Here is a 17,852-nt window from a genome sequence, read left to right as displayed (position 1 = left end):
GTGGGTGGTACCAGGACTCTCCAGGGGTACCCGATAAGTGGGTGCTAAGTTTCTGAACTAGAGAAATGAGCCTGCTTAGAAAAGAAAACCCGGCAAAGACAGCGAATTACAAACTATCTTCAAAAGTTACTATAGCCTTAAGTCCATAATGATTGACTCCAGGAGGTGAAACCTGAAATTAAGCGGACTTCTTGATGTAAATCAAAATAAAAAGAACTTGAGAACTTTCCTTTAGTACCCCAGGCACGAACTCTTTGTACAGCATCCACACTAAAACAATTCTATGGAATGGGGGAAAGGAAGCTAATACAGCTTATTTACAAGAGTGTTTTTAAATGTCTTTAGTATGATGTGAGACTAAACAAAAACTAGGGGGACTGTATATACATACACACATAAAAAGAAACTAATAAAACGTCTTCCTGAGAACTCAATGGTCTCAGAGCTCCTAAATAATCTGCCAAATCTGCTGGGCGCGGGTACTCATGGCTGTAATCCTAGCACTTTGGGAGGCCGAGGCAGGCAGATCGCTTGACCCCAGGAGTTCGAGACCAGCCTGGCCAACATGGTGAAACTCGTCTCTACAAAAAAATATACAAAAATTAGCCGGGTGCCGTGGCATGTTCCTGTAATCTCAGCTACTCGGGAGGTTGAAGTGGGAGGATGGCTTGAGTCCAGGAGACGGGAGATTGCGCCTAGGAGGCAGAGGTTGCAGGGAGTCATAATCGCACCACTACACTCCAGTCTGGGCGACAGAGTGAGATCCTGTCTCAAAAAAGAGAAGAGGAGAGGAGCGGAGAGGAGAGGGGAGGAGGGAAGCAGGGGAGGAGGAGAGGAGGAGAGGAGGAGAGGAGGAGAGGAGGAGAAGAGGAGAAGAGGAGAAGAGGAGAAGAGGAAAAGAGAAAAGGGAAGAGAAAAGAAAAACCCTGCCAAATGTGGTAAGACCACATTCCTGGCACAGTGAGCATAACTCTAGGATAAGAGGTCATAATTTTTTTCTACCTTTATGCTTACCTTCTAATTACTCACAACACCCCTGGGGAGTGATTTTCACTTTCTAAATACTATACATAAAACAGAATTGATCAGGCGTGGTGGCTCACGCCTGTAATCCTAGCACTTTGGGAGGCCAAGGAGGGCGGATTGCCTGAGCTCAGGAGTTGGAGACAAGCCTGGGCAACATGGTGAAACCCTATCTCTACTAGAAAAAAAAAAAAAAAAAAAAAAAAATTAGCCGGGAGTGGCGGCATGTGCCTGTAGTCCCAGCTACTCGGGAGGCTGAGGCAGGAGACTGGCGTAAACCTGAGAGGCGGAGCTTGCAGTGAGCTGAGATCCGGCCACTGCACTCCAGCGGAGGGAGACTCCGTCTCAAAAAAAAAAAAAAAAAAGGCTACCCTAGAAGTGTAATCACAGCGTTAATTCTTTCCAATGAATTGCTTGAATTTAAAACAAAATTAGGCTACTCAGTACTTTAACAGAATCAACAACTGCATTCTATAACACAGATTTAAAGAATCTAGGCAACAGGTTAAATTAACACAATAATAGAAAATGTATTGGCAATTACCTGTAGCTTTGTCTTAACCTTGGAGTCTAAGGTTACAGCCAAATCAACCGGAAAAATCCACAAGACCCAGGGCATTCCTTTGTTTTTTGTTCTCATGTTCTATCTCATTGCACAGTGGGTTTTGGTTTTGTTTTGTTTTGTTTTGTTTTTTGAGATGGAGTCTCGCTTTGCCCAAGTTGGAGTGCAGTGGCGCATTCTGGGCTCACTGCAATCTCCGCCTCCTGGGTTCAAGCAGTTCTCCTGCCTCAGCCTCCCACGTAGTTGGGATTACAGGCACGTCCCAGCACACTCGGCTAATTTTTGCATTTTCAGTAGAGACAGGGTTTCACCATGTTGGCCAGGCTCGTCTTGAACTCCTGACCTCAAGTGATCCGCCTGCCTCGGCCTTCCAAAGTGCTGGGATTACAGCTATAAGCCACCACACCCAGCCAGCAAAGTGGTTCTTAAATGCCTTTATTTCCTTTTCAGTTTAAGTGGCTTCTACATAGGTCTGAATTACTTAATTTGAACTCATATTCCAGATTCCTGCGGAAAGAATCGGATAGTCTTTTCTCTTTGCCCACCTGCCAAGTAAGTCGCCAGAAAGAGTATCAAATATACATTTCCACCCAGGGGCAGTCTACATATTACTATAGTTGCGTGTTTGTTTTTGTTTGCATGTTTGTCTTTTTAATACCAATGATGATAATGAAGAATGCATGTTAGAGAAAAAAGAAAAAAGAACTGATGCCTAGTAAAAGCTCTTCATTGAAATGTGTGCTTTGCAGAAGCAATGAAACACAATTTTTATAAGGAAATAAAACAGAGAGTGGCGTGGAGTCAACCTAAAAATTTCGAAGGTCTAGGGCATTAAGAAAAGTTACAGTATGTATGAATACAATTTCTGCCCAAATTTATTTATTTATTTTGAGATAGAGTCTCACTCTGTCATACAGGCTGGAATGCAGTGGCATGATCTCAGCTCACTGCAACCTCTGTCTCCCGGTTCAAGCAATTCTTATGCCTCAGCCGCCCACGTAGCTGGGATTACAGGTATGTGCCACCACATTCAGCTAATTTTTGTATTTTTAGTAGAGACAGGGTTTCACCATGGTGGCCAGGCTGGTCTCGAACTCCTGACCTCAGGTGATCTGCCCACCTCGGCCTCCCGAAGTGCTGGGATTACAGGTGTGAGCCACTGCAACTGGCATGCCTACATTTATACCAAAGAAAATCTTGGCCGGCGCGGTGGCTCATGCCTATAATCCCAGCACTTTTGGAGGCCAAGGCAGGCGGATCAACTGAGGTCAAGAGTTCAAGACCAGCCTGGCCAAAATGGTGAAACCCCAACTGTACAAAAATACAAAAATTAGTCAGGCATGATGGCAGGTGCCTGTAATCCCAGCTATTTAGGAGGCTGAGGCAGGAGAATCGCTTGAACCTGGGAGGTGGAGGTTGCAGTGATCCCAGATCACGCCATTGTACTCCAGCCTGGGTGACTGAGCAAGACTCTGTCTCAAAAAGAAAAAAAGGAAGAAAAGAAAAGAAATCTTTAAGTCTTGCTAAATGGGTGTGCTTGCATTGCTCAGGCAGAAATGTAATTTAACAAACAATAGTAATAGTAAATTGCATTAAAACATATGACTTATGAGAAAAGAATGCTTTTTTGTTTTTGTTTGTTTTTTGAGACAAGGTCTCACTCTGTCACGCAGGCTAGAGTGCAGTGGTGTGATCATAGTTTACTGCAGCCTCGCCTCCTGAGCTCAGGTGATCCACTCCCAAGTAGCTGGGAACACAGGCGCTTGCCACCACACCTAGCTAATTTTTAGATTTTTTTTATAGAGACAGGGTCTCCCAATGTTGCCCAGGCTGGTCTTGAACTTCTGAGCTCAATCAATCTTCCCACCTCGGCCTCCCAAAATGCTGAGATTACAGGTGTGAGTCAGTGGACTGAGCGGGGCAGATCTGCTCTCAATGTGAGTGGGCACTATCCAATTGACCGAGGACCCAGAACAAAAAAGGTGAGAAAAAGTATTTCTTTCCTTCTGGAGCTGAGACACTCTTCTCCTGCTCTCAGACATCAGAACTCCAGGCCCTCCGCCTTGAGACTTGAAGATTTCACAATTTAGACTGAGCCAGCTTCCAGCATTCCAGGGTCTCCGGCTTGCAGATGGCCTGTCATGGGACTTTTCAGTCTCCATAATTTTCTGAGCCAATTCCCTAATAAATCTCCTCATAGATCTGTATCTATAACTATCTGTTATCTATCCTATTGGTTCTGTCTCTCTGGAGAACCCTAACACAGGGACTGAATAAATAGACAGGTAAATGACTTTGATACCTTATAATTATTATTAAATGTAGAAGTTTTACAAAGAAACAAAACTTCTACCCACAATTAATAAACATTCACAGAGTATTTTGTCTTTTTCTTTTCTTTTAATTATACTTTAAGTTCTAGGGTACATGTGCACAACGTGCACGTTTGTTACATATGTATACTTGTGCCATGTTGGTGTGCTGCACCCATCAACTCGTCATTTACATCAGGTATAACTCCCAATGACATCCCTCCCCCCTCCCCCCTATTTTGTCTTTTTCTTAAAAAAAAAAAAAACCCTGGAAAATCATACGCTTTCCAAATTCATGATATCTATGACAATCTAAATGTAATGTAAATCAATACACTTACGAGGTTTTGTTTTGTTTTGTTTTTGTAACAAGGCCTTGCTCTGTCGCCCAGCCTGGAGTGCAGTGGTGCAATCAGGGCTCACTCCAAGCTTGACTTTCTGGGCCCAACTGATCCTCCCACCTCAGCCTTCCAAGTAGCTGAGACCACAGGCATGTGCCACCACACCAGGCTATTTTTTTTTTCATTTTTATAGAGATGGGGATTCTCCTTATGTTGCCCAGAATGGTCTGGAACTCCTGGGCTCAAGTGATCCTCTTGCCTCTGATTCCCAAGTGCTGACATTACAGGCGTGAACCACTGTGCCCAGTGTGAGTGTGTGTGTGTGTGTCTCCGCGTGCGCTTGAGTGATCCTCCTGCCTCGGCCTCCCAAAGCGCTGGGATTACAGGCATGAGACACTGCGCCCGGCCAATACACTTACGATTTTAATTATAACATTTACGCGAATGAAAACACTAGCAAAAAGGTAAAACAGCTGCCAATTTAATGTGACCACTTAGTCTAAACAGGCTAGTAGAAATGAAGAACTTTTAACCCGTAAATGCAACAAAAAGCCAGAAATGAATGGGAAGACATGTCCAGAAAAGTGTGGCTAAATTTTCCCCAGTCCATTGTCTTAACAGGGTACGGAATTGCAGACGGCACTTAAATATGGTAATTTTGGGTTGAGAACTCATGTGGAAAGTCCTCAAAGCCAAATTCCAACTCCTGTTTTACTGTTTTATCCCCTCAAGCATGCTGAGCTGTCTTGGCTCTCCTGGAAAATACATGGCTCAAAAAATGGCGCCGTGGCTCAAGCCTGTAATCCCAGCACTTTGGGAGGCCGAGACGGGCGGATCACGAGGTCAGGAGATCGAGACCATCCTGGCTAACATGGTGAAACCCCGTCTCTACTAAAAAATACAAAAAACTAGCCGGGCGAGGTGGCGGGCGCCTGTAGTCCCAGCTACACGGGAGGCTGAGGCAGGAGAATGGAGTGAACCCAGGAGGCGGAGCTTGCAATGAGCTGAGATCCGGCCACTGCACTCCAGCCCCGGCGACGGAGCGAGACTCCGTCTCAGAAAAAAAAAAAAAGTTTTAGCGGTGTGACTATAGTAGTAGTCGACTATAGGGGGTATTAAAAATAAACACTCCATCCTGGCTAACACGGTGAAACCCTGTCTCTACTAAAAATACAAAAAAATTAGCCGGGCGTGGTGGCGGGTACCTGTAGTCTCAGCTACTTGGGAGGCTGAGGCAGGAGAATGGCGTGAACCCGGGAGGCGGAGCTTGCAGTGAGCCAAGATCATGCCACTGCACTCAAGCCTGGGCGACAGTGCGAGACTCCGTCTTAAAAATAAATAAATAAAAATAAAAATAATTAAACCACCACCAGAGCAAAAACTTACAGCGCTTACAATACCTTCCACGTGCTGTTTTATTTTACATAAAACCATGACGATTAAAAAGCTGGTCTCTCAGTTTTCCGGGTATTGGTTTGTTTCCCCCCTAAACTGTCGTTTTTATAGGCACTTGCACTGTCTTCTCAGCAGAAGTGCCAATGGCCTTCCTCGAGTCCTACGTTTAGCGACTGGCAAGAATCACGCACTGACAGAGCTCGACTCAGGTGGGTACAAGGAAGTAGACAAGGAAGCAGGAAGAAGCAAGAGACGCACAGGTGGGCGGGATCCGCACTGGAGGCGGTGCGACCTTGCGGGGCGGTGCAAGCTGGCGGAACCCGCGTGAGTGAGGTTGGTGTTGCGAAGGGAACTAGTCCGGTGCAGGACGTGGGGCTTTTGCAGCCCAGCTGGTTCCGGCTGGGGAAGATGGCGGTGGCTGGGGCGGTGTCCGGGGAGCCGCTGGTGCACTGGTGCACCCAGCAGTTGCGGAAAACTTTCGGCCTGGATGTCAGCGAGGAGATCATTCAGTGAGAACATTTCGGGTCCAAGCGGGGAAGGAGCTCTGGGATGTGCACTGCCTGAGCGAACAGGGAAGCAGGGACGACTGAAAAGTTGAGAGAGAAATGTGATAAAGGGGCTGCAGTCTGTAGGCGTCGAATTTTGGCCTCCACCTTTGTAGTTTAGTTTCTGGAATAGGGTGTCCGGCTCCGCAATCTGCCGTTCAGGCTTTTTTCCTGGGAAGACGCCCAGTCTGTAATAAGTACTGCAGGACTGTCCCAGGAGGCAGTTTCCTTTCTAGAGAGAAGGGGCAGGTCAAATTGTATTTCCTAACTCTTAACTCCTTATTTATTTATTTATTATTGTTATTATTGAGACCGAGTCTCTGTCGCCTAGGCTGGAGTACAGTGGCGCGATCTTGGCTCACTGCAACCTCCGCCTCCCGGGTTCAGGCGATTCACCTGCCTCCGCCTCCCAAGTAGCTGGGATTACAGGCACGCACCAGCACACCCGGCTAATTTTTTTTTTTTTTTTTTTTTTTTTTTTTTTTTTTTTTTTCTGAGACGGAGTCTCGCCCTGTCGCCCAGGCTGGAGTGCGGTGGCGCAATCTCAGCTCACTGCAAGCTCCGCATCCCGGGTTCCGGCCATTCTCGTGCCTCAGCCTCCGGAGTAGCTGGGACTACAGGCGCCCGCCACCTCGCCCGGCTAGTTTTTTGTATTTTTTAGTAGAGACGGGGTTTCACTCCGTTAGCCAGGATGGTCTCGATCTCCTGACCTCGTGATCCGCCCGTCTCGGCCTCCCAAAGTGCTGGGATTACAGGCGTGAGCCACCGCACCCAGACATACTCTGAACATTTTTTTTTTTTTTTTTTTTTTTTTTTTGAGACGGAGTCTCGCTCTGTCGCCCAGGCTGGAGTGCAGTGGCCGGATCTCAGCTCACTGCAAGCTCCGCCTCCCGGGTTCACACCATTCTCCTGTCTCAGCCTCCCGAGTAGCTGGGACTACAGGCTCCCGCCACCTCGCCCAGCTAGTTTTTTTTGTATTTTTTAGTAGAGACGGGGTTTCACCGTGTTCGCCAGGATGGTCTCGATCTCCTGACCTCGTGATCCGCCCGTCTCGGCCTCCCAAAGTGCTGGGATTACAGGCTTGAGCCACCGCGCCCGGCCTACTCTGAACATTTTAGTCTGCCCAGTCTGAGTTGTGTCAGTACAGCCAACAGGGTCAGGTGTGTCAATAGGACCTAGAATTTAAGTGGAAGCAGCGTGGTAGAGTACAAATAGCTTCCGACTCTGGAGTCGCAGGTTCTATATTCTGTTGTCGTTTACCTGTTTTAGAACCCAGGACAACTTAATTTTTCTCTCTGTACCTTGGTTTCTTCATCTATAAGATGAATCATTAGTAGAGCTTATCATGCTTTATGACTCTTACGAAATGGAGATGGTGAACATGATTTAATGTCTGCTTTCAACTGATTAAAGAACATTTGTTGCACTGTTACACGCCAGGTATTGGGGTAACAAAGACAAGACAGTTGGGTTCCCCTTCGTTGATGAGTGCTGAGATTGGGGAAGTGAAGGGGCTTGTTGGAGCACAAAATAAATGATCCTTATTAAGATCTGAAAAACTCAGAAGGTTTACTGGAAAGGATGACTTTCACCTGAGAACTAAGGAATAGACAGAGGTGGAGGTCCAAAGTGTTCAGGCAGGGGAGAAAGCTACAAAAATGGGACTTGATCAAAGAACTGAAAGTGCTCCTTAATTTGATTCCTTGGTCACTAATACTGAAACCTAAATTGCAGCTTTAGGGCTTTTGTAGGAAGTAAGATGAGTTTTTGAGTTTGGGAGAAAATAGACTTTTGGCAAGGAGAGAGTTAAAGTAGGCTATTTTAATGGATTTTTTTTTTGAGGCCCTGGGAGCTCAAGCCCTTATTCCTAGCAGTTTGGGAGGTGGAGGTGGGAGGATCGCTTGAGACCGGGAGTTGGAGAGCAGTCTGGGCAACATAGCAAGACTCTGTCTCTACAGAAATAAAAAAAGTAAACAACAAGATAAGGGATTTTTTTGAACGGTCGAATAGACAACAAAACAAAACAACAGCAAAATCTTATGGTTTGGCTTTACCCTTGCTTGAAGGCAGTCAAATTAAGTATTTAGTAGTTTTCAAACATTTTTAAAAGCAGTACAATGCTATCAAATGAAATAATGCAACTTTGCAATATATAAAACAGAAAAGTGTTTTTTACGAATATAAGTTCAATATTTTCAATTTTTTTTTTTTTTTTTTTGAGACGGAGTCTCACTCTGTTGCCCAGGCTGGAGTGCAGTGGTGCAGTCTCAGCTCACTGCAACTTCCGCCTCCCGGGTTCAAGCGATTCTCCTGCCTCGGCCTCCCGAGCAGCTGGGATTACAGGTGTGCACCGCCATGCCTGGCTAATTTTTGTATTTTTAGTAGAGACGGGGTTTCACTATGTTGACCAGGGTGGTCTCGAACTCCTGACCTCAGATCCACCTGCCTTGGCTGCCCAAAATGCTGGGGTTACAGGCGTGAGCCGCCACGCCTGGCCCAATTTTCACATATTTATTATAAAGTTACCCAGTATTAAAAAAAAAAAAAGATTGAGGTGGCCAGGCGCAGTGGTTCCTGCCTGTAATCTAAGCACTTTGGGAAGCCAAGGCAGGCAGATCACTTGAGGTCAGGAATTTCAGACTAGCCTGGCCAACATGGTGAAACCCCCACTCTACTAAAAATACAAAACTTAGCTAGGTGTGTTGGAGAGTGCAGGTCATCTCAGCTACTCAGAAGGCTGAGGCAGGAGAATCCCTTGAACCTGGGGGCAGAGGTTGCAGTGAGCTGATACCGCACCACTGCACTCCATCCTGGGTGACAGAGTAAGACCTCGTCTCAAAAAAAAAAAAGGAAAAATGAAAGATTGAGGCTATTTTTTTTTTTTTTTAAGACAAAGTCTGACTCTGTGGCCCAGGCTGGAGTGCAGTGGCCAGATCCCGGCTCACTGCAAGCTCCGCCTCCCGGGTTCACGCCATTCTCCTGCCTCAGCCTCCCGAGTAGCTGGGCTACAGGTGCCCGCCACCTCGTCCGGCTAGTTTTTTGTATTTTTTAGTAGAGACGGGGTTTCACCATGTTAGCCAGGATGGTCTCGATGTCCTGACCTTGTGATCCGCCCGTCTCGGCCTCCCAAAGTGCTGGGATTACAGGCTTGAGCCACCGCGCCCGGCCGATTGAGGCTATTTTTGATAAATTAACAGTTTGAAATAGGGTAAGAATGATAGATGTAGTCTTCTCAGTCTAGAATCCAGTTGTATTTTGTTTGGATTACACAGTATCAAGAACATGGTTTCTCAGGCCAGGTGTGGTGGCTCATGCCTATAATCCTAGCACTTTAGGAGGCCAAGGCAGGCAGATCAGGAGGTCAGGAGTTCGAGACCAGCCTGGCCAACATAGTGAAACCCCATCTCTACTAAAAATACAAAAAAAATTAGCCAGGTGTGGTGGTGGGCACCTGTAATCCCAACTACTCAGGAGACTGAGGCAGGAGAATCACTTGAACCCAGGAGGGAAAGGTTGCAGTGAGTCGAGATCTCACTACTGCACTCCAGCCTGGGCGACACAGCAAGACTCCATCTCAAAAAAAAAAAAATTGTCTTCCCCCTGGGAAGAAGGTCAGTGCCCATCGCCATGTATTATGCTAAGATGCTATTTGAATCATTAGGTATTCACTAGTATTGCACAACAGGCTGTTACGCCACGATGAAAGCATTTGCTGTGCCTTGCCTGGCATTTAATTGAGAATTACTCAGGTGTACATACTACAGTAATGTACTAACTTGAACAATTTTATATGAGTGACCTGAATTTTTAAAATAGCACAGAGCTATTAACTTTTTTTTTTTTCTTTTTTGAGATGGAATCTCACTCTGTCGCCCAGGCTGGAGTGCAGTGACAGGATCTTGGCTCACTGCAACCTCTACCTCCCAGTTCAAACAATTCTCCTGCCTCAGCCTTCCCAGTAGCTAGGAGTACAGGCTCGTGACACCATGCCCAGCTAATGTTTGTATTTTTAGTAGAGATGGGGTTTCACCATGTTGGCCAGGCTGGTCTCTAACTCCTGACCTCAGGTGATCCACCCACTTCAGCCTCCCAAAGTGCTGGGAACTACCATGCCCCGCCATTTTTGTTTGTTTGAGAGAGAGTCTCATTCTGTTGCTCAGGCTGGAATGTAGTGATGCAATCATGGCTCTGCAGCCTTCACCTCTGAGACTCAAAGAATCCTTCCACCTCAGCCTCTCAAGTAGCTAGGACTACAGGCAGGTGCCTCCATGCCTGGCTAATTTTAATTTTTCTTCTAGAGACAAGGTCTCCCTATGTTGCCCAGGCTGGTCTGAAACTCCTGTGCCCAAGTGATCCTCCAGCCTCAGCCTCCCAAATTGTTGGGATTACAGGCATGGGCTCCCGCACCCAGTCAGAAGATTCTCTTAATGAGGCCCAAAGGCACAGATTTGTTTACCTCTAGAGCATAATTCTGCAGTTCCACCACTACACTATGAAAAGAATGCAGTACAAATGCTACCAATCATGGGACAATTTCATAATTTTTAAAAATTTAAAGGATATAGCACGATGGTAATTTTCTTGCGTTCCATATCATTGTGTCTGAATTACAGTTTCTTCAGGTTTTATACTGTTTTCAGTGTCTTATATGTTAATTTGTAAGTAATTTTTTTCACTTTTTTCTCCTGTAATGATAAGATGTTCACTGTAGAAAACTAAAAAAATCAGAAAAGGATAAAAGAGTAAACCAAAATTACCGTAATACTACAACCCAGAAATAAGCACTGTTTCTTTCTGTTTTTTCCTGTATATATAATAATGTAATACTTTTAAAAACATACTTATTGGCCGGGAGCGGTGGCTCAGGCCTGTAATCCTAGTACTTTGGGAGGCCGAGGCGGGTGGATCACGAGGTCAGAAGATCGAGACCATCCTGGCTAACATGTTGAAACCCCGTCTATGCTAAAAAATACAAAAAATTAGCCGGGCGTGGTGGTGGGCGCCTGTAGTCCCAGCTACTCAGGAGGCTGAGGCAAGAGAATGGCATGAACCCAAGAGGCGGAGCTTGCAGTGAGCTGACATGGCACCACTGCACTCCAGCCTGGGCAACAGAGTGAGATTTTGTCTCAAAATAAAAAAGAAAAAAGTAAGAAAAAAGAAAATAGGCCAGGCGCGGTGGCTCAAGCCTGTAATCCCAGCACTTTGGGAGGCTGAGACGGGCGGATCACAAGGTCAGGAGATCGAGACCATCCTGGCTAACACGGTGAAACCCCGTCTCTACTAAAAAATACAAAAAACTAGCCGGGCGAGGTGGCGGGCGCCTGTAGTCCCAGCTACTCGGGAGGCTGAGGCAGGAGAATGGCGTGAACCCAGGAGGCGGAGCTTGCAGTGAGCCGAGATCCAGCCACTGCAGTCCAGCCTGGGTGACAGAGCGAGACTCCATCTCAAAAAAAAAAAATAAATAAAAATAAATTAAAACTACCTTTAATCCCATCACTCACTAGTAATCATTTTGGTGTATAACGTTGTTTTTTTCCTACACATAAGTGTATGTATGTATACCTTCATACCAGTTAGGACCATATTGTATTTCTAGCATCTAGCATAGTACTTGGCTCAAAGTAAACACTCTAATAGATTAATGAATGGTTTTTACTACCTAGATCTCTGTTAAGATTACTGAGAAACAGTGTAAGTTAGTCTTGTTTCAACAACTTATATCTTTGCCTCCTGAGGTATGTTTTGTCAATTGAGAGTGCTGAAGAGATACGAGAATATGTTACTGATCTCCTCCAGGGAAATGAAGGCAAAAAAGGTCAATTCATAGAAGAACTTATAACCAAATGGCAAAAGAATGATCAGGAGTTGATTTCTGATCCTTTGCAGCAGTGCTTCAAAAAAGACGGTAAGTTAATGTAATTAAGCAAATGTTGAAATATTGGTAAGTGGGCAGGCTTAAAGAATTTAATTTTTTTTTTTTGCCATCTTGTATTTCTTCACAACTAACTTAAACAGAATCATATGTATACATATTTTTAGTTCGGTTCTACTCAATCCATAATGAATATTGCTCTAGTTCTTTTTTAACTTAGAAAATATCACCAAAAAATGCCTGTTTACAGACACAAATGTGGCTTCAGAATAATTTGAAAAATTTATACATAAAGAAACATTTTTCAGTCATATGCATACCTGTATCTAAGTAAAGTGTTGATTGACTATAGTATGAATAGCATTTAGAGATAACTACTTAAACAGTACAAAAGACGAGCACCAAACTAAATAAGTTATTATGTAATCTACAATATCAGAATTTTGTTTGTTTTAAGACATGGTCTCACTTTCATTGCCCAGGCTGGAATGGTATGGCTTGATCACAGCTCACTGCAGCCTCTGCTTCCTGGGCTCAGATGATTCTCCCACCTCAGCCTCCTGAGTAGCTGGGACTACAGGCGTGTGTTACCACACCTGGTTAATTTTTGTATTTTTTTCTAGAGATAGGGTCTCACTCTGTTGTCCAGACTACTCTCAAACTCCTTGGTTCAAACGATCCACCTGCCTCGGCCTCTCAAAGTACTGGGATTATACATGTGAGCCACTGAGCCTGATTTTAGAATATCAGATTTTAATTTAACTTAATTCCAGCCACTTGTTTGAGTTTTTTTTCATTGACTGCACTCTTAAAAATGATGATTTAAATTTTATTCTGGTTTGGCAGGAAAAGATAATTAAAAATCTTCCTGATGATATCTTGACTCTAAATACTAAGCATCACCTTAGTTTATTAGCTGTAGAAGTTCACCAGGAATCCTCTTATCAATCTGTGTGTGTGTATTTTTTTTTTTCTATCTTTAAAGAAATTTTAGATGGGCAGAAATCAGGAGACCATCTAAAGCGGGGTAGGAAGAAAGGGAGAAACAGACAGGAAGTTCCTGCGTTTACTGAACCTGACACGACTGCAGAAGTTAAAACACCTTTTGATTTGGCCAAGGTGAGTGCTTATAGATTGAAGCTTTTTCTGGCTATTGGAGAAGAGGAAGTGACTAATACATTTCAGAGAGCAAAGTGTACAAATTGGTCTAGAATGGCATTTTTTCAACAAATGCATGAATTTTGGAAGAAAAATTATATGTACTCCTTTCTATATGGTAGATTTTTTCTTTGGCAACCTGATTAGTATTATAAAGGCATCTTTGCTTTTTTTTTTTTTCCCCAAGACGGAGTCTTGCTCCATTGCCGAGACTGGAATGCAGTCGCACCATCTTGGCTCACTGCAGCTTCCGCTTCCTGAATTCAAGCAGTTCTCCTGCCTCAGCCTCCCGAGTAGCTGGGTGCTCGTCACCATGCCTGGCTAATTGACATCTTTGCTTTGAGATGAGATTCAGGCAGATAAATATAAGTTGAAAAATATTTAATGAAGTGTGTCCCATGCGGCTGGTGCTTTTTTTTTTTTTTAGTATGGAACACTTCGTGAGTTTTTTTTTTTTGAGACAGAGTCTCGCTCTGTGCCCAGGCTGGAATGCAGTGGCGCAATCTTAGCTCGTCACAACCTCTGCCTCCTGGGTTCAAGCGATTCTCCTGCTTCAGCCTCCGGAGTAGCTGGGACTACATGCCCACACCGCCACGCCCAGCTAATTTTTCGTATTTTAGTAGAGACGGGGTTTCACCAAGTTGCCCAGGCTGGTCTCGAACTCCTGAGCTCAGGCAATCCACCCACATTGGCTTCCCAAAGTGCTAGGATTATAGGCATGAGCCACCGCACCTGGCCCTGTTTTTGAACTTTAAATAAATGGAGCTAAATAGTGTGTACTCTTGTATCTAGCTGCTTTTTTTTTTGGAGATGGAGTCTTGCTCTGTCACCCAGGCTGGAATGCAGTGGTGCAATCTTGACCCACTGCAACCTCTGCCTTCGGGTTCAAGTGATTGGCCAGCCTCAGCCTCCCGAGTAGCTGAGATTACAGGCGCGCACACTACCACACTCAGCTAATTTTTGTATTTTTAGTAGAGATGGGATTTCACCATGTTGGCCAGGCTGTCTTGAACTCCTGAGCTCAAGCAATTTGCCTGCCTTGGCCTCTCAAAGTGCTGGGATTACAGGCATGAGCCACCGTGCCTAGCCAGTGTCTAGCTTCTTTCAATTTATGAGATTCATCTCTATTCTGGACAGCTATACTTTCTCATTCTCATTGCTACACAGAATTTTATTAAGTGAATACATCACAATTTATCCATTCTAATATTTGGATCGTTACCAATTCCAATGCAACAGTGAACATTCTTGTATGTATTTTTGGTGAACATATTTACACATTTCTGTTTAGTATGTATCTAGGAGTTGAATTGCTGTGTCATAGAACATGCATATGTTCAACTTTAATTGATATGAGTTTGCAGTCCTGCCAGCAGTCTATGAGAGGTCTAATTCTTTTGTATCTTTGCTAACACTTCATATTTTCTCTTTTTCAGTTTAGCCATTCTGGTTGGTATTTAGTGGTACTGCATTTTGTTTCCGTTTTTGCATTATTTTTACAACTAATGAAATCGAGAACTTTTTCATATGCCTGTTAGTCATTAGGATATCTTTTGTTACGAAGTTCTTTTTTTTTTTTTTTTTCGAGACGGAGTCTTGCTCTGTCACCCAGGCTGGAGTGCAGTGGCCGGATCTCAGCTCACTGCAAGCTCCGCCTTCCGGGTTTAGGCCATTCTCCTGGCTCAGCCTCCCGAGTAGCTGGGACTACAGGCGCCCGCCACCTCGTCTGGCTAGTTTTTTGTATTTTTTAGTAGAGATGGGGTTTCACCATATTAGCCAGGATGGTCTCGATCTCCTGACCTCGTGATCCGCCCGTCTCGGCCTCCCAAAGTGCTGGGATTACAGGCTTGAGCCACCGCGCCCGGCCCACGAAGTTCTTATTTAGGTTTTTTTTTTTGCCCTTTTTTTTTTTTGAGATAGGATCTCACTCTGTTGCCCAGTGGCGCGAACTCAACTAACTGCAACCTCTACCTTCTGTTTGCCCATTTTTCTATTGTATTATCTGTCCTTTTCTTACTGGTTTCTGATTGAGTCAACTTTATATTTATTTTTCTTATTTTATTGATTGCCCATATTTCCAAATCTGTGAATATCATTTGCTTTTAGAGGCATTCTTGTTTCTTATGATCTCCAATTTAGCTGTTTTTAAAGATACCATATAAACAGATCTAACTGCTACATTTACCTTCCACTAGCCATAGTAATGGGCTGAAAGCTACTAGCAGAAAAGACAAGGTAATTACCAGCTAGTTTTTCTAGAGTATAACCTTTCCTCAGAATCTTGATTATAACTAATTTGTATTTCTTCCTTTCCCTGCCTTCTTTCTTTGTTCTTGGATAGTATATAAGTTGTTATTGAACAGAACTGAGCATTTTCTCCCTTGACTTTTTACATTGTCATTAATTATTTGATGTTATTCTGATGTTTTTGTACAATTAGGCACAAGAGAACAGCAACTCCGTAAAGAAGAAAACAAAGTTTGTCAATTTATACACAAGAGAGGGACAGGACAGGCTTGCAGTCCTGCTCCCTGGTCGCCACCCTTGTGATTGCCTGGGCCAGAAGCACAAGCTCATCAATAACTGTCTGATCTGTGGGCGCATTGTCTGTGAACAAGAAGGCTCTGGCCCTTGCTTATTCTGTGGCACTCTGGTAAATTATTTCTTTTCTTTTTTATTTTACTGTGCTTTGTGTTAATATGCAGGGCCATTCAGATATCAAATAATTTCTTTTTCTTTTTTTTTTTTTTGTTTTGTTTTGTTGAGACAGAGTCTCACTCTGTTGCCCAGGCTGGAGTGCAGTGGCACGATCTCGGCTCACTGCATGCTCTGTCTCCCGGGTTTACGCCATTCTCCTGTCTCAGCCTTCCAAGTAGCTGGGACTACAGGCGCCCGCCACCATGCCTGGCTAATTTTTTGTACTTTTAGTGGAGATGGGGTTTTACAGTGTTAGCCAGGATGGTCTCGACCTCCTGACCTCGTGATCCACCCACCTTGGCCTCCCAAAGTTCTGGAATTACAGGCGTGAGCCACGGTGCCCGGCCTTCTCTTTTTGTTAGTAAATTTTTTCCCTAAAATATCCAGTGAACTCGAGTAGCAGGGATATGATTAGTTAGAAACCCAAGGTTAGGCCAGGCATGGTGGCGCATGCCTAAAGTCCCAACACTTTGGGAGGCCAAGGCGGGTTTTGGGAGGCTGAGGTGGGAGGATCCCTTGAGCCCAGGAGTTTGAGACCAGCCTGGGCAATGTAGGAAGACCCTGTCTCTACAAAAAAAAAAAAAAAATATATATATATATATATATATATATTTTTTTTTTTTTGAGACGGAGTCTTGCTCTGTCGCCCAGGCTGGAGTGCAGTGGCCGGATCTCAGCTCACTGCAAGCTCCGCCTCCCGGGTTTACGCCATTCTCCTGCCTCAGCCTCCCGAGTAGCTGGGACTACAGGCGCCCGCCACCTCGCCCAGCTAGTTTTTTGTATTTTTAGTAGAGACAGGGTTTCACCGTGTTAGCCAGGATGGTCTCGATCTCCTGACCTCGTGATCCGCCCGTCTCAGCCTTCCAAAGTGCTGGGATTACAGGCTTGAGCCAGCGCGCCCGGCTAAAAAAAATATATTTTTTTAATTAGTCGGGCTGGTGTGGTGGTGTGCACCCGTGGTAGCAGTTACGTGAGGAGCTGAAGTGGGAGCGTCACATGATCCCAGGACGTCCAGGCTGCAGTGAGAGAGCGAGTCCTTGTCTCAGAAGAAAGAAAGAAACCCCAGGTTATATCCTACTATTGAGGCCATTAATGAGAAGGGTTTTGAGAACATACATTGTTGAGAGATCCAAGTCTTCTTGTGTCAGATTAACTTTAAGAAAACTATAGGGCCTGAAATGTCAAAATTTTTTGTCTAAGTCTTCAGTTCTGATGTGGCTCCTAGCCCTAGGAGAACAGAGACACTGTGACAGAATCCTCAGGTCATTATAGCTTCTATTTCCAGGACACCACATTGTCATAGCTCTGGTTTGTGTGAGAGAATGACCTCAAGAATGTAGTGATAATGACTCGCAAAAACCCTTAATGAGCTATCTAGAAAGCTAATTTTACCAAGTTGAGCTGGCTAGCAGAAGCAGTGACATTTGGTGTTGGTAAAGGCATCCATTTTATATTACTTCATTTTCTCCTCTTTTCTGATGGGGCCCTTAATTTTTTCTTTTTTCTTTTTTTTCTTTTTTTTGGGGGGGATGGAGTCTTGCTCTGTCGCCCAGGCTGGAGTGCAGTGGTGTAATCTCAGCTCACTGTAACCTCCGCCTCCTGGGTTCAAGCAGTTCTCCTGTCTCAGCCTCCCTAGTAGCTGGGACAACAGGTGCACACCACCATGCCCAGCTAATTTTTTGTATTTTTTTTTTTTTTTTTTTTTTGAGACGGAGTCTTGCTCTGTCACCCCGGCTGGAGTGCAGTGGCCGGATCTCAGCTCACTGCAAGCTCCGCCTCCCGGGTTCACGCCATTCTCCTGCCTCAGCCTCCCGAGTAGCTGGGACTACAGGCGCCCGCCACCTCGCCCGGCTAGTTTTTTGTATTTTTAGTAGAGACGGGGTTTCACCAGGTTAGCCAGGATGGTCTTGATCTCCTGACCTCGTGATCCGCCCGTCTCGGCCTCCC

General features: G+C 44.8%; 1 protein-coding gene across 3 annotated transcripts in view; it reads left to right on the top strand.

Annotated features, from left to right (window-relative positions):
• Positions 1-5,987: 5,987 nt before the first annotated feature.
• Positions 5,988-17,852, top strand: part of TRIP4 (thyroid hormone receptor interactor 4) — a 73,468-nt gene continuing 61,603 nt past the window's right edge. The window contains exons 1-5 of one of the 3 annotated variants that reach the window (XM_030929876.1): positions 5,990-6,142; positions 11,914-12,083; positions 13,036-13,169; positions 15,649-15,749; positions 15,837-15,861. In XM_030929876.1, coding sequence (XP_030785736.1) covers positions 6,042-6,142; positions 11,914-12,083; positions 13,036-13,169; positions 15,649-15,749; positions 15,837-15,861 — 531 coding nt within the window. In that variant the 5' untranslated portion in view covers positions 5,990-6,041. Of the gene's footprint in view, positions 6,143-11,913; positions 12,084-13,035; positions 13,170-15,648; positions 15,862-17,852 lie in introns of all 3 variants that reach the window. The other 2 variants (XM_010355482.1, XM_030929877.1) reach the window with 2 other exon arrangements.

The sequence above is a fragment of the Rhinopithecus roxellana genome, chromosome 5 (genome assembly GCF_007565055.1).
Source record: "Rhinopithecus roxellana isolate Shanxi Qingling chromosome 5, ASM756505v1, whole genome shotgun sequence".
NCBI lineage: Eukaryota > Metazoa > Chordata > Mammalia > Primates > Cercopithecidae > Rhinopithecus > Rhinopithecus roxellana.
The sequence above is the reverse complement of the archived record's forward strand: the minus strand, read 5'-3'. Positions and strand labels throughout refer to the sequence as shown.